We start from the raw sequence: 14,621 nt of genomic DNA, 5'->3' as shown, positions 1-14,621 counted from the left end.
GGCGATGAAGCAATCATTTAATTGCAATAGCCATGGGTAAATAAAAAACAAATGCCACGGTAACTTCGGCTGTGGCTGCCCCACCTTCGGCATTCAGCGTTAGCCGGAAGCCCCGCTGCCCAAATGAGGTAATATGTTTGGATTCACATCCAACTAGTTACGAGTATCCACCACGCCTAGCATTTAGAACGCTGAGCTACTATCACGGTATGTCCTCCTGGATGCATGGGTACGTACTCATGTGTTATACATGGACATCCTTTTCTCGCCTCCAACCCACAGATCTTGAATGGCAGAGCAAATGGGGCCAAGGACTGACGACGTGTCACACAGGTCCCTGCCAAGATACCTGTTCCAAGGAGATAACGAGGGGGAATTAATAACTCGAGTCGATATCCACTTAATTGGAAATCATAAATAATAAGCCCCAGCATGTCCTTGCCCCAGATCCAATCCAAAACGGCACTGGTGGTGCCATCAACTGCGGATACTTTCGTGCGGAACCTCCTTGAAAAACACGGCGTTCCTCCTCAAAACGCCTCCATAATCGCGAAATGCCTTGTCGAAGCCGACCTGCGCGGCGTCGACAGCCATGGCATAAATCGGATACCTTCATACCTCACCCGAATCCGACAGGGTGTACTGAACCCCACCGCAATCCCCTCCTTGAAACAAATCACACCCGTCGTTGCCCAAGTAGATGGGCATAACGGGTTTGGTTTCGTCGCCGCACACGCTGCCATGGACCATGCAATTGCCATGGGGAAGGAATATGGCATTGGTATGGTATCTGTCACGCACTCGAACCACTTTGGCATGTCAGCCTCGTTTGTCCGGCAGGCAGTGGATGCGGATATGATGAGCCTTGTCTTTACGAACTCCTCGCCTGCGCTTCCTGCATGGGGCGGGAAGGAGAAACTATTGGGCGTCTCACCTATCGCATGTGGAGCGCCCGCCGGCGCATCTGGGGTGCCGTTCATCCTTGATATGTCCCCGTCGGTTGCTGCTAGGGGCAAAATATACAAAGCGCGAAGAAGGGGCGAGCAGATTCCGGAGGGCTGGGCATTAGACGAAAATGGCGCGCAGACTACGGATCCTGTTGCGGCGTTGGGAGGGGTGATGTTACCAATGGGCGGGCCTAAAGGGTCAGCGTTGGCGATTATGATGGATGTTTTTTCAGGAGTTTTGTCTGGCTCTGCTTTTGCGGGACATGTTACTGGTCCGTATGACCCATCGAAGGAAGCTGATGTGGGGCATTTCATTGTGGCCATTAAACCTGACCTGTTTATGGAATTGGAGGAGTTTAAATCGCGGATGGATTACTTGTACCAGAGGGTCGTCGGCGGGGAGAGGATGAAAGGTGTCGATAGGATCTACTATCCGGGCGAAATTGAGCTGTTAACAGCGCAGAGAAGGAGGGAAGAGGGGATCCCATATGTGCAAGCGGAAATTGAGGCGTTGAATCGTGAAGCAGATATGATTGGAGTTGCACGTTTAGAAGTGCTATGATTCGAGGCGTTAGAGGCGTTTGCCAGTGCCTAGACCATTTTGGAGAAATATAGCAATTGATTGTAGCGGACTACTGTATGTGGTATTAACCATGCAGCTATCTCAAGGACATTCGTAATTTAGAAAACGAAAAAATATGTGCCAGAAGCGGGTAGAAATTGGCCAGCAATTCTTACATGTCCTTGGACATGAGAGTACCGCCGACAACTCACAAGCAAAAAATCATGCTGAAGCCGAGTGGCTCAGTAACGAAGTAAACTTTGGAAGTAGCTGTATCAGAAATCAAACATTGGACATCTTGGATATCAAATTCAAACAAGAAAAATCGAAAGGAGGGGTAGGATAATGTAAATCATAGCCTCTAGAAATGATAATCTCTCTTATAACCCATAATCCCTTCAACGATAAACCAACAACCTCAAAACTGGCGCATATCACAAACGAAAAGCAAGCATTTCTCAATATAGCACCTAGGAAAACAAGTCAAACAAGCCAATCACAAAGTGACTGTCTCCCTGATCACCAAGTATCCGATTGTGCCACTCCAGGCTCTGACCATTCCACCCCATTAACCCCCGAAAGCGGCTCACCTTCCTCGCTAGCTGTGTTGGCCAGTTCATCTCCGTTAACCCCCCACCCCATACTCTCCAGCTCCCGCACGAAGAAATCCCGTTCCTCGTCCATCAGTGTGTTCGCATCCTCAAACGCCATCGTATCTTTATACTTGCGCAGGTGCCACCAGTGCGTGAGTCCACGCAAGGTCTGTTCCATGGGCAATGCCTCTTCAACCTCAGCATCCACGTCACTCCCGGCCAGCCAGTCATCGCGCAGTTCCGGGCGACAATACAGGTAAATTGCTGTGATGACGCGCATGTGGTTCTGACGCCACTTTCGACCGCAATACGGGACTTGCGATTTCACTAGCTTGAGTGTATAAAGGCGAAGACGTGGATCGGGGACCTTGATCCCCTTACGCAAGATGTTGCTAGATTTGTATTGGACAAGCAGCAGGCATCGGTGCGCTTTGCCTCGGGTTATTTTTTGCATGATGTGCAAGAAGTTGATGGAAGAGAAGAAGTTTCGGAAGGAGAAGGTGGTTATTGGCCCAGCGGTGGCGGGAGCACTTGGATAACCCAACTCATCGACTTCAGGAAGGGGTGCCGAACGTTCGCGAGGATGAGGTGGTAGCTTTTGTGGTGATACTGAGCGGGCAGAGCTATCTGGTGCAGGTTGTTGGGGCCGGGCCTTTCGAGGGATCGGGGGTGGGGCAGCATCGTCCTCACTGTCAGGCTCTTCTGGTTCTGATGAGGTTGCAAGTTCCGGGGGTTGGTTAGAATGGATATGGCAGAAATGGAAAAAACTAAACCAAATTAGCAATGAAGCCCATCAGTTATTACAGTAATTGCAGCTCGGAGTCACCAACCTCAGATCATCTCGGTCATTTCGTTGCGCAACTGCTCTATCGATCTCCTGGTGGATGAACATTTTTAATATAAGAGGGAGGTAGTTAGAATCGAGTAGCAACTGCGTCATGTATTCGAATTTCAAGATGTCTGAGAATTTGAATCAGCAAAAATCCGACCAACAGCAGATCTCGTGCTGGAACATACGGGATCGTTTGAACCACTTCAGTATTAATAATAAACACCCTGAAATAGCGCTAGAAGTTATTTCTCGGTGCCTGATGGCATCAAGTTCTTCGCTATCATGAGGGCCGTCTCCCCCCTCTATATCTTGAGAGGCTGAATATGGCGCAGCCGTCTCGTCGAACAAGGTGGGATTGGGGGCGCTAATACATTATGTGTGTTAGCTCTTTCAAATTTATACCTCTAAACGTCAAGCCGGGAGCCCATACCCTTGTTTATAGCCATTCTGTCCGTTCATCTTCGACTGCAACGCGGCAGCTTCCGTGATATTTACTAAAATTTCTTTTAAAAGGACAATAACAATCGATTGTAGATTTGGAAAGGCTTGGCTCTACAAAACGCAGATATTAGCTAGGCAATGTACACAGGTCAGAGTTTAACGAAACTTACATAGAAGTCTTCGACAGCATCTAACCGATCTTGGATATACGGGTCGTCGGATTCCTTTACATGTTGGAAACCTATGTCAGGCTTCTCATTTTCTGGCTTCCCTTGTCCCGATTTTGAGTCAACATCGTTCGACCAGTCAGATGGCGGTTTATTGTCTAAATCTGTGGCATCCCAGCCCCTATCATACTTCAGAAATTTCTCTCGCTCCTCCCAGAGTTGACGCATTGCTCTTGTCATCTTCATTCGACTAGAGAACAGATGGCCGGCCTCGATTATAGATGCAGGCACATCACTGCCTTCCCATTTTTTACCCACCACCCTATCCTGAACTTCACTGCTTCCCTTTCCGCCAATGTCATTACTGGTCTGGTCAAGGGGTGGATACATGAAAGGAAAATGTTGGTTTGTTTGATAATTTTGTTTTTTACCGCCTTTCCCACCTGGGCCCATGGGAGACGGAGGAGGTGATGGAGCAGGAGTGGCGATGTGAACTGATTGGTGAAGAATAGATCCGTTTCCACTTAGGGAGGCTGGTCCAATGCCAGAAAATAGGGTTGATTCAGAGTTATATCTGCACGAATAGCTTGGTAATGGCGGAAGGATAGAATTGTTTTCCAACTCAAAAGGTACTAACGGAGGAGGGGGATTGTACGCTGGGTATTTGGAGGTAATTTCCTGTCGAAAAATGTGATAATCAAGTGGTGAAGCAGTAAGAACTGGTAGCTTGGACGATTTAGATGCTGCTTCCAAGGTACCGTATTTGGGTTCCAGGCCAGCTTTCACCCTAGCTAAGCTGTCGGATCCTCCAAATAAGAGCAACAGGCATTTCCATAGCAGGAGAATAACCTAGGGACCTTTAGAATGACGGACTTCAAATAGAAATGGGGGCTAAACTTACTCTGCTCAATGGAATCGTCGCTGCATCCTCCCATCGCAATCGAGCAATAATTTCGACAAGGAAAACGAGAATATTCGGTTTTAAGGCGGCTTCCAAAAGAATGGTTAGCTATGATTTAATCTTTTCCGAGGATGCGACAGTCAAAAATATACCAATATCCTTCTTCAAGTCCGCTTGATTCGGACTCGACTCTTCCTGTTTGCGAGCTACCTCTACAATTAAGTACATAGAAGTCAAGATGAGATTTGCTTCCTTCTCACGAGCAGCATAGTACGCTGCCGTTCCGTTCTCCGTCTCGAAAAATTTCGCATCCGTGTTTGTTACCGGCCTAGTATACGCATATTAGAAAAACGAGAACGCAAATAAAAACGGAAAATCCGTGATATATGGATTAACTAACGGGTCCTTCTCAAAAATGCGGTTCATAGCCCGAAACAATACGGCAATTCCACCACATCGTTGTACAAGTAAAACATTGTTTACCATCCATCTAATCTGCATCGACCTTGAATTTGGACACTCATCCGAGGATTCAAATTTTGAAAATCCGCCAGGAACATCTTCCGAAACTTTCCCTGCGGTAACGGCCCATGCTCCAGTAATAATGTAGCAGACGACCTCGAGGGCTTCAATACGAGTGAAGAAATCCGGATTATCGAGAGACTCAATCATGCACGACACGAACCTCTCTCGGGTCTCTTCGTCAACATCGATCCACGAGATCTCCGACACAGCTGGGGGACACGCCAGGTTCTGACAAAAATCCGACCACTTCTGCTCAAAAAAGGCCTTGGACCCCAACAGCATAAGACGATCCGGTTCATTGTACTGAAACCATTCATCCACTTCCTTTGGGAATGGCTGACAGTCGGCGTATTCAAATGCGTAAGAAGGCTGTTCAGGCCGAGGCATCTCGTGCACTAGTTTCCGCAGCTGGGACAGGCTTAACGAATCTGTTGGGGAGCCTGTATTCTGCTGCACAGGTGCAGGTGGTGGCGGCTTCATCGGCGGTGGTGGAGCAGCCGCGGCTGTATCCCTTCGCAATTCGGGGCGCACTGGTTCTCGTCCATGACGTTGGGGAAAGCCAGGAAAGTCGTTGAGATCAGGTTTGCGAGCCTGTTCAGCCTTGAAGCCTTCTACCAGCTCCAGCATGAGTTGATCATCGGGGACTGTAGAAATATCACTCCCCAGCTGGTCGATCTCATCGGCGTGGACGATATGGTGTTCCGGCATGTCAGCACGTCGAGACTTGGAGGGAGGCTCCATGATATTTTGAAGTTTTAAAGCAGGCCAAATGCCGGGTATTCTAACTAGCAAAACAGAAATAGGTCTATATATGCGCAATGTAAAGCAGAAACTCGAATGCTAGTATTCCCACGTCCAACGACAACCTTCAACTCGGCTCAGGCTAAGGAGAAGTTGGAAAGTGAGGCCGACAAGCCGCAGCGCAGGGATTCTGAGGCAGAATCCTTCATGGTCAACGGTAATAGATGTCAGGTTGAGGCCAAATCATCCATAGTCCGCTTCCGCTACGCCAATACTCAGCTCATTATCAATTTATCCTCCAGTTGAAGCTCTGGTGATGAGCCGGGAACCGGATGAAGGAAAATCCGATAGTGTCACATGACATTTTTTGAGATCTTTTTCCTCTCACAGCGATCAAAAAACGTTATTAGAATCATTGATGGCGACAATTTGGATGGTTTAACAAACAATTGGCGGTTCGCTGCTCTACAACTCCAAGCGGCATTATACTATGTATGAGTGTACAGATACAAGTCCACAGCTCTAAAAAGAGCATCATCAGAACAGAAAACGCCATACACGCCAATCCAGTGCAATGTATCAGACACTAAGCAGTGGTTCCGCGTGCATATTCTAAATAAATGCACAGGACCCCGGTCGACCTGTCAATTAAGCTTACGAGAAGGTTTAGCTCTCCGCTTGAATGCCACTCTTCGGTCGTTCCACCGTTGCCAACCTGCCTCGACGAGGTCTTCTTCAATAAGCAGATCACGCATTCTAGCCATTCTCGCTAGCTGTGTTTCTAAAGCCCAATCAACCCAGCCTTCCCATCGTAGATAGCTGGAGAACCAGAACCACGATATTCCGCAAACCAACCCTGCAGTATAACCCGCTAGAACCTGCTTCGGAGTGTGATAATTGAGATACACGCGGCTGGCAGCGACTGCGCCAGCACATATACAGGCTAAGACCGAAAGCGCTGCTCGTTGCATAAATGTAGAGGAAGAACGATTGGTTGAAGGGTCAGGTACATGTCGGACAAGGAGAAAAAATGTAAGGGAGAGGGAGAAGAAAGCGACGAATTGGGAATGTGAAGATGGCATCCCATAGCCCTTCCCAAACATCTCTGTTGGGGTTGAGATAAGTCAAATTAGCACCATTTGTAAAGGAGCCCGTCTGGATAAATAGAGAGTAAACTGATACGAAAGGGAGTGATAACATACGAGCTGGTCTCTCCTCGCGTATCAACCTCTTCAAGACGAAATTCAACCCTTCGCATAGCATCTGACCGGCAAACATAAGCAGGACCTCCACCTCGCGCGTTGCCCAGATGAGAGTGACATAAATAATGCATATTGCTTGTGGGACTAGAGCTAGGAAGGCAGACGCGTGGGATATGGGGTCGTCCGGGTTCTAGGAGGCGGTATCCGAGGACAAATATGTCAGTTTAGATGAAACGCGAAGTCGAGAGAGCGGGATGGCACACTCACGTAATGGACATGGGTTAATGACAGTGATGCCAAAGGGGCTTCCATCTCGGACATTACAAAAGGAAGCCTGCGAGAATGGTCAAAACCAGCAGTGCGTACTATCTCTGAGATAGTAGTTATATTTTATGGGCGCGTCAGCAAAAAGAAATAGAAGAATCACCACCAGGCTATACAAAAAGTGGGAGATTTAAGTTGAATATAGCTCGTAGTGTAACCTCCCGATTCATGGGCGACCGGCGTTTGCTATTGGGTGTGGAGCATTTGGTTCGTGGTGCGGGTTGTTCTTCAGATGTTTCTGTCCTTATATATACCAGGTCTCTCCCCCCTTCTGACAACCTCATACTCTCTCCCTCTATAACCGCGATGAATCCGTGCAGGCGGTCATCTCGTTGCAGCATGGATATAATGAGGACAAAGCGAAAGAGTCGAGTATTCTCACAGCCGGGAAAAATGAAAAGAAGAGAAAAGGAACAGGGTGAAGGAAACCTAATTGCGCGAAATGATGCCTTACTAATGTTGGGCAGGAAAGTTCAACGACACCTCGAGTGCGGCGAAAATGCCATCCCACTTTCACTTCATTTTCTTATTTGACTGAATCGGCGTATTAAATAGGACAAAAGAGACAATAGAATTCCCCTGCGGGAGGGCGAGTATTTATATATCTATTCTGCTCGTGTTCCATCCAAAGATCCGTGTCCGAGTGGCCTTCCAGATACTTAAATAACATCCCACTTCCCCGCAATGGCGAGATGACAAGACTGAGGATAAGGTATGCAAGACGTCTCATTTTCCCACCATTTATTTCTTCCACTGCTCTGCTCTGCTCTGCTTTCTGCCTGGAGAACAAGTCGAACTTGGATTCTAACAAGACAGATGTTCAGCCACTCGTGTCCATTTCCCCGACCAAGGCTCTCACTGGCTGAAACCCCGCTGTTCCTCCGTGAACGAGAGATACATATCAAACGCGAGAGGGATAGGCGATAATACTTACCCAAAAAATTTTTAAAATTAAAATAAAATTATACAAACAAATAATAAATAAATGGACGACCTATGCGAAGATGAGAGAGCCGTTGAGCTGTCGTCCATTGCTGCGATATACCCCGAAATCGTTATAGACTCTGGTTCGAAATTCAGAGCTTCACTTGAGCTTCCCGTCTCTCCCCGCAATCCTTTAAAGGTTATTTTCCTACGACCTCAACCGTCACTCCCATCCCCACCGGCATCTCTCAGTGCCCGTGAGGATGGAGACGCTTTACACGATGACGCGGAAGAAGTGGAGCCATGCTCCCTCTCACATCTTCCATCGCTTAAGCTGGAAATTGAACTTCCGGACGGTTATCCCAGACTTTCACCTCCTCGCTTTTCTATCACGACGAATCCAGAGTGGTTACCTCCGTCAAAAGTAGCGGAATTAGTAACTTGTGGGAAGAAATTATGGGAGGAATGTGGGATGGATGTGATCATATTTGCATATATCGATCATCTACAGCAGTTAGGAGAGCGGTCATTCGATCTTTCGACGGACCCCGAATTGCCCGTTATCCTATCGCGAGATTTAAAAGTCGCACTTATGGATTTTGACATGCAATCTCGGCGCCAAAAGTTTGAACAGGAAACTTTTGAGTGTGGGGTTTGTTTGGAACCTAAGAAAGGGGTTAATTGCCATAGAATGTTGCTCTGCTCCCATGTTTTCTGCGTTAGTTGCCTTCAGGGCTTTTATAACACTTGTATAAAGGAAGGAGATGTTGGCAAGGTGAAATGTTTGGCCCCGAACTGCGGGAGGGATCCGGAAAATGGACCACAAGATGGACCTGTGGGACACGGCATTCCTGGGCGGCTGAGGAAAAAGGATCGAACCCTCAACCCAAGTGAGCTGTTACAAATCCCACTAGACCAGGAAGTTGTCCAACGCTACGTCCACTTCAAAAGGAAGCGGAAACTGGAATCAGACAAAACGACTATTTATTGTCCCCGCCAATGGTGTCAGGGCGCCGCTCGCTCAAAACGGCACGCAAAGCCAAATTCGATAAACGAAGAGATGGAGTTGTCGGACAACGAGGATGACGAGGATGACGAAAACTCGCGCCCCCCATTTGATCCACTAGGAACAGAAGATCAACTTCCACCAATGTCAGAACGTCTCTCGGTATGTGAGGATTGCAGCTACGCGTTCTGCTGCGTCTGCAAAAAGGGTTGGCACGGCGAGCTAGCATTCTGCTACCCACGACGAGCCGCCGATTTATCAGCAGCCGAAAAGGCAAGCGAAGAATATATCAAGACATACACCGCACCCTGCCCAACATGCGATACTCGCTGCCAGAAATCAATGGGCTGTAACCATATGATCTGTTTCAAGTGCAATACACACTTCTGTTACCTCTGCTCAAGCTGGCTCTTCGAATCCAACCCGTACAGCCACTTCAACGATCCGAAAGGGAGTTGCTACATGCGTCTTTGGGAATTGGAAGAAGGTCACGATTCCGGACCCGGCGGACCAGATTGGGATCTCGCCGCGGCACAGATGCAAGCTGAAGTGGACAGCGATGATGACAGCGAAGACCTCGAGCAGGAAATCGCCGCTGAAACCGGCAACAACGGCCAGGGGGCGAATAACTACAACTGGGGCCGAAATCAACGTCCACCTCCGCCAGCACCCGCTCCTCCAAACGCAGCACGATTTCGAGCACCACCCCCTGCACCGGTGCCTCCTGGTGCTCATGCCAACCAGCAAAATGGCCGTCGTCCAGATGATGCAGCTAGGGCTGCGGCCGCGGAGCGGCAATTACAGGTTCAAGCAATGGCGGAAGCGCGAGCTCTGCAACATAACCCGCCCAATGCGCCACCGCCCCTGAGGCAGATGGCCGGGTTACAGCGATTTTTGGAACTGGTGCAGAATGACCAGGAAGATGAATGGGACAGCGATGAGCTAGATTTTTGATACGAAAATGACTATAACCTCGGCGATCTCCTTTTCTTGTTGAAATTAACCAGCGGTGATCAGCCTAAGTTACATTTTCAGCGGCTTAATCTGTGACGCACTGGATGGCATGTTTCCTGCCGGATCGAAGAGTTTGGTTTTGTGTAATTTATATTTAATTTCTTTTACGTTTTTGGCAATGATTGAAGCATTTTTTACATGCGATAGGATTGGAGATGAAAAACCTTTGCATGAATTATCACGTACCCCTGTATATACATATATTCTCATGTCAGCCATGTTATTTTTATTCCCTTTACAATATTACCTGCACGATATATCCTTATGCCCCACCAATATAATGTTCTATGCACAATCATTCCCCATCTTTATTGTTAGGATGTTTATCATTTTATCCCTTAAACGGGTAAAATCATATCATTCAGATGATCCCACCTATCCCCCGTAATCCCATAAGTGTCAATATGATGTATTGTTCTGTACGTTCTTCTGGTGGTAATCAACAACTCTGCCCACTCTCCTCTGTATTTTCTGTTGAGATTTAAACTATAGGTCTCAAAACTGAAAAAGAAGAAGAGTTCATGACGGAGGGGAGATAAGTTCAGAGGGAGTTCAGAGGTTGCGTTTAACAATATAGCTTAATACCACGCCCTTTACACTTCTCTCTTCACTCCAATTCAATTCCCACTTTGAGACCTCATTGTGTCCCGTACGGGACAACAATCCAGTTAACGATAAAAGTCAAGCCTGGCGCTCTGGGCCGCTGCTCTATTAAGATAAAAATAAAACCTCATATCAATAAAAAGGCAAGGAAATGATAGAAACCGAGAGAAATGACTAGACAAAAGGAGTAAAAAAGATAGTATCGTCAAGGACACAAGCATCGCTTCGATGAAAACGATGACTATAGAACAAAAAGTTGAAAAAAAAAAAAAAAAAAAAGAGGGGTTTAGTTTGTATACCCACAGCCTTGATCACGGCCTCAATAGGGATCCTCTCCCAACCTCCTGTAGAAGCTGACCATGAGGGCCCATCATATCTGCGGGCCAGTCGTAGAAGAGCTCATAGTGTAGTACGGTCAGATTTGTAAACATTAGTATGACGCGGTAGCGGCGCGAGAATTCAATGCCGTGCCATTGTTCTTGGCGAACTTGAAAGTCGTTATCCGGAACTTGGCGGCCGGAGTAGGTTCGAGAGCTATGTTCACCCGTTTGGGCGCTCCCTGTATGGTTTCCTACACTACGGCTGTGGTATGAATGATGTGACTGCCTAGCAGAAGTAGCGTGGTTGTCTTCTGTTAGTGGAGAGGAGGACATAGAGTAGCTGATCTCGTCGAGAGGAATGAGATGGCTTTCCACAGGGCCTACTGCCATTCCCGCAAGTTGAACGAAAGGTCTGGCTCTCTGTCGCTCTTGACTTTCAGATGGAATGACATGGTCCAGCCTAAAAGCCATGCCATCAGGATATTCGGTCAGAGAGAATATTCCGACCCGCCCCTTTTGCGAAGCTGCCAGGACGATGCCAAGTTCCGGGATCTGGTGGACAATGTTGAAACGATCGACCATGTCAAGATCCAGGGGGATGTTGATGAGATCTTGGGTCAGAGCATCGCGGAGGATGAAAGTCGACTTTTTGGCAAATGGATGAGGGAACATGCGGACCGAGGTTTGAGTGAAATGAAGAATGGGGAAATCTGCGAATAAGGGTTTAAGTGGCTCCAGATCTTCGGTGTCGGGAAGCCAGTCCGAAATATCGGGGAAGAGTGGGTCGATAGAGTCTCCACCCTGGTTATGTTGCTGAAGACTTTCAAAAAGGGAGTTGTCGCCATTGCTCCCGCCGTATTGGAAGGCAGCGTATTCGTAGTTGTACACTTCTTCGTCACCTCGGGTATCCTCATGCTCTTCCTCTTCCTCTTCCTCTTCTTCGACCTCTTCATCGTCTTCTTCATCCGCGTGATCCAAATATTCATCGCCATCGTCTCCGTCATCCTCTTGGATGTCAGAGTCATTTTCATTACTAGGAATATCTTCGGTGGTGTCAATCACAGAAAGAATAAGATCATCAACCAGCTCAGGGTCAGTTACCAGACCTGTCGGGTCACCATGGAGAGAAGGCCATGACCCTGGAAGGCGATTGAGGTCGCTATTCCAAGGGGCATCCTCCATTGAGTCTGAAATCGACTCTTGAAGTAAATTGTGTAGTTGCGCATCATTCTCGTCCTCATTACCTCTATCTAAACACATATTTTGTTCGCTCTCAAGATTTCCAAAGGGCTTCTGATTATTCCCATACTCCTTCCCTTCACCAGGATACATTGGACAGCAAGGTGAGAAGTGATCCAAACCCGTTTCGTCGGTGGCCATGGGCGAGTCTAACGAAGCAGGGATATCAGATCCTAGTGAAAATGTTTCGTCTGATAAATCGTCTGATTCATCAGCGACATCATCAGGATGTAGAGGCTCCTCTGGCAGATAGTTGGATCGCATGCGTTGTGCAAGAGCAGTCAAATCATAAACGTCTTCATTATGAATATGTTTACGCGGAGTGCCGCCACAAGCTTCTTTCAAGGTTGATTTGGGCCTGAAGTTACGTGGATCAAGAGCCAGAACACTCCACCCAAGTTGGCGGCTAAATTCAAGTAAGTAGGTTAGAGATTATTGCTTAGAAAGGTAGTGAACAAGCTTACTTGTCATGTGAATGACCCGGATGATTTGGTGGGTCCTGCTGAATGTCGATGACTCTCACCGGAGTGGGATATTCCCAGATATTGAACATCATAAGTTTGTTACCGATGTCGGTGCTAATCAACCAATCACCGTCTGGATCAAGATCAGAGTTTAAAAAGTCAATGTTTGGAATATTCTTTTTGTGGCCAACTAAAGTGAACCGAATGTTAAAGGCCCGCCGTTTTTCTGGTTTTATTCGCCGGAGTATGTTATACTGTGACTCTGAACTCACATTCGTCCACTCTAAGGATTGACGAGCTGTGGGTGAAGACTGCGGAGTGCCTAAACTCTTCGCAGAATCACTCGCAACGGACGCATCATCCACCAACGCAAAAGCGAAAACAGTAATACACCAGGAATTGGAGCTTACTGCAATCATTCTGGCAGTCTTGTGGATCGCAAGGCCCCAAGCACTTTGGCCTACCCAATCATTAAAAAAGCAGTCAACAAGTTCACCAAGTTCTGTCGGCTTGTCATTCCCAGTGACCCTGGCTTCTTCGATGACCCCAAATATACGTTCAGTCCGATAGGCCGCAATGTTGCCCGAATCAGTGGCAAGAAGTAGTATCTCCTCATGTCCGAGATCCTCAACACGAATGACGTTAATAATATGTGGGTTGTGCCGGGTGATGTAACCAGGAGCAGTAGGATTTTTAGCTACCGGTGTTAATATCATTTCGGGCTTAGGTGCAAGCACGCGATCGCGACTAGGAGGCTGATATACGTAAATCTGATGCCCAAAGGCCACAAAGTAAAGGTTGCGGTGCTGAGATAGAGCAGTCTAGAAACGTCGTCAACCAATGCAGCAGCAGCTAAGAGGTGGGGAGGACCAAAGTAATATACCAAATTATTTCTCCAGTAGGCAGACCGGGGAGGAGCTTCATTGGATTCTCTTAAATACATTAATTAGTAAGGCGTTCAGGCTGCCGTGTAGTCTGGTCAAGCCGGGGCCATACCGTAGGAACTACTGCCCGATTAGCCGCGATCCAATCTCGTCAGAAGAGCTATCGATCTCATAATGGATGTCCTAGGCGGTGACATACATATTTGCTTCCTATCTCAACTCCATTCTCCTTTACATGAACTTTTTCGTCCCGATCCTGGAAGGGTAGGCGAACGAGGGGCTCTCCTTTCGTGAGGTTCACACGTCCCGACTCCATGGGAAATATAAACCCATGTAACAGGAAAAGAAAACCTCCACTTCAACATCAATCGAGATGTTGCAACCCAGCAGCTCCAGGCTTAGATAGCTGACCAGATATAAAAGCCAAAGAGATGCAGGAAATACTTAGAGCCGTTCATTTAGAGTGGCAGGTGGCCAAGGGTACTTAATGAAACTAGCTAGAGGTTTGATTGATGACAATGGTGCATAGCACACGGACGAGGTAGCAGCGCAATATAACTCGCGACGTCTAAACTGCACTTCAATTTATGTGCCCCATATCACCGACGCTGGCTTTGCACATGGAGTATCGAAGTGGGAGTTTGGATCTTCGAGGCGGTTGTCAGTTGAGGTCATAGCTCCAATCCACTAAGACCTATTAGGCTAAAATTCCTGCACCCCAGACTTTGACTTAGTCATCCAGAAAGCTTCAAGAACATTGAACATCGCATTCATAAAGTGCGTGCAGCATTGCCACAACCATCACCAAGTCCTTCATGTCGATCTGAACCCTCAAACCTCTTATTAACGTGAATTCAATATTGGATTCCCCTATTTCCTCCCGGTTTGGTCTTTGAGCGCTCTCCTACGTGCTGATGTTGGGAGTAGTGGTG

At 47.6% G+C, this 14,621-nt stretch overlaps 5 protein-coding genes across 5 annotated transcripts; 2 read left to right on the top strand and 3 right to left on the bottom strand.

Annotated features, from left to right (window-relative positions):
* Positions 1–432: 432 nt before the first annotated feature.
* On the top strand, positions 433–1,509 carry HCBG_02825 (malate dehydrogenase; the record flags this gene model as incomplete). Its single annotated transcript, XM_045429874.1, has 1 exon — positions 433–1,509. The coding sequence occupies one exon, from the start codon at positions 433–435 to the stop codon at positions 1,507–1,509; it is 1,077 nt and encodes a 358-aa protein (XP_045289769.1).
* Positions 1,510–1,639: 130 nt separating this feature from the next.
* Positions 1,640–5,932, bottom strand: HCBG_02824 (uncharacterized protein; the record flags this gene model as incomplete). The annotated part of the gene is made up of 8 exons (XM_045429873.1): positions 1,640–2,869; positions 2,933–3,062; positions 3,120–3,298; positions 3,365–3,486; positions 3,546–4,391; positions 4,444–4,532; positions 4,596–4,771; positions 4,844–5,932. 8 exons carry the CDS (start codon positions 5,707–5,709, stop codon positions 2,029–2,031), a joined length of 3,249 nt encoding a protein of 1,082 aa, XP_045289768.1.
* Positions 5,933–6,171: 239 nt separating this feature from the next.
* HCBG_02823 (PAP2 domain-containing protein) lies at positions 6,172–7,232 on the bottom strand (the record flags this gene model as incomplete). Its single annotated transcript, XM_045429872.1, has 3 exons — positions 6,172–6,814; positions 6,912–7,101; positions 7,179–7,232. The coding sequence occupies 3 exons, from the start codon at positions 7,230–7,232 to the stop codon at positions 6,354–6,356; spliced, it is 705 nt and encodes a 234-aa protein (XP_045289767.1).
* A 557-nt stretch (positions 7,233–7,789) lies between these two features.
* Positions 7,790–10,119, top strand: HCBG_02822 (RING finger domain-containing protein; the record flags this gene model as incomplete). The annotated part of the gene is made up of 2 exons (XM_045429871.1): positions 7,790–7,947; positions 8,060–10,119. One exon carries the CDS (start codon positions 8,221–8,223, stop codon positions 10,117–10,119), a length of 1,899 nt encoding a protein of 632 aa, XP_045289766.1.
* Positions 10,120–11,093: 974 nt separating this feature from the next.
* HCBG_02821 (uncharacterized protein) lies at positions 11,094–14,005 on the bottom strand (the record flags this gene model as incomplete). The annotated part of the gene is made up of 3 exons (XM_045429870.1): positions 11,094–12,747; positions 12,806–13,626; positions 13,889–14,005. 3 exons carry the CDS (start codon positions 14,003–14,005, stop codon positions 11,094–11,096), a joined length of 2,592 nt encoding a protein of 863 aa, XP_045289765.1.
* Positions 14,006–14,621: the final 616 nt, after the last annotated feature.

This window comes from Histoplasma capsulatum, assembly GCF_000150115.1.
Source record: "Histoplasma capsulatum G186AR genomic scaffold supercont2.3, whole genome shotgun sequence".
Classification (NCBI taxonomy): Eukaryota; Fungi; Ascomycota; class Eurotiomycetes; order Onygenales; family Ajellomycetaceae; genus Histoplasma; species Histoplasma capsulatum.
The sequence above is the reverse complement of the archived record's forward strand: the minus strand, read 5'-3'. Positions and strand labels throughout refer to the sequence as shown.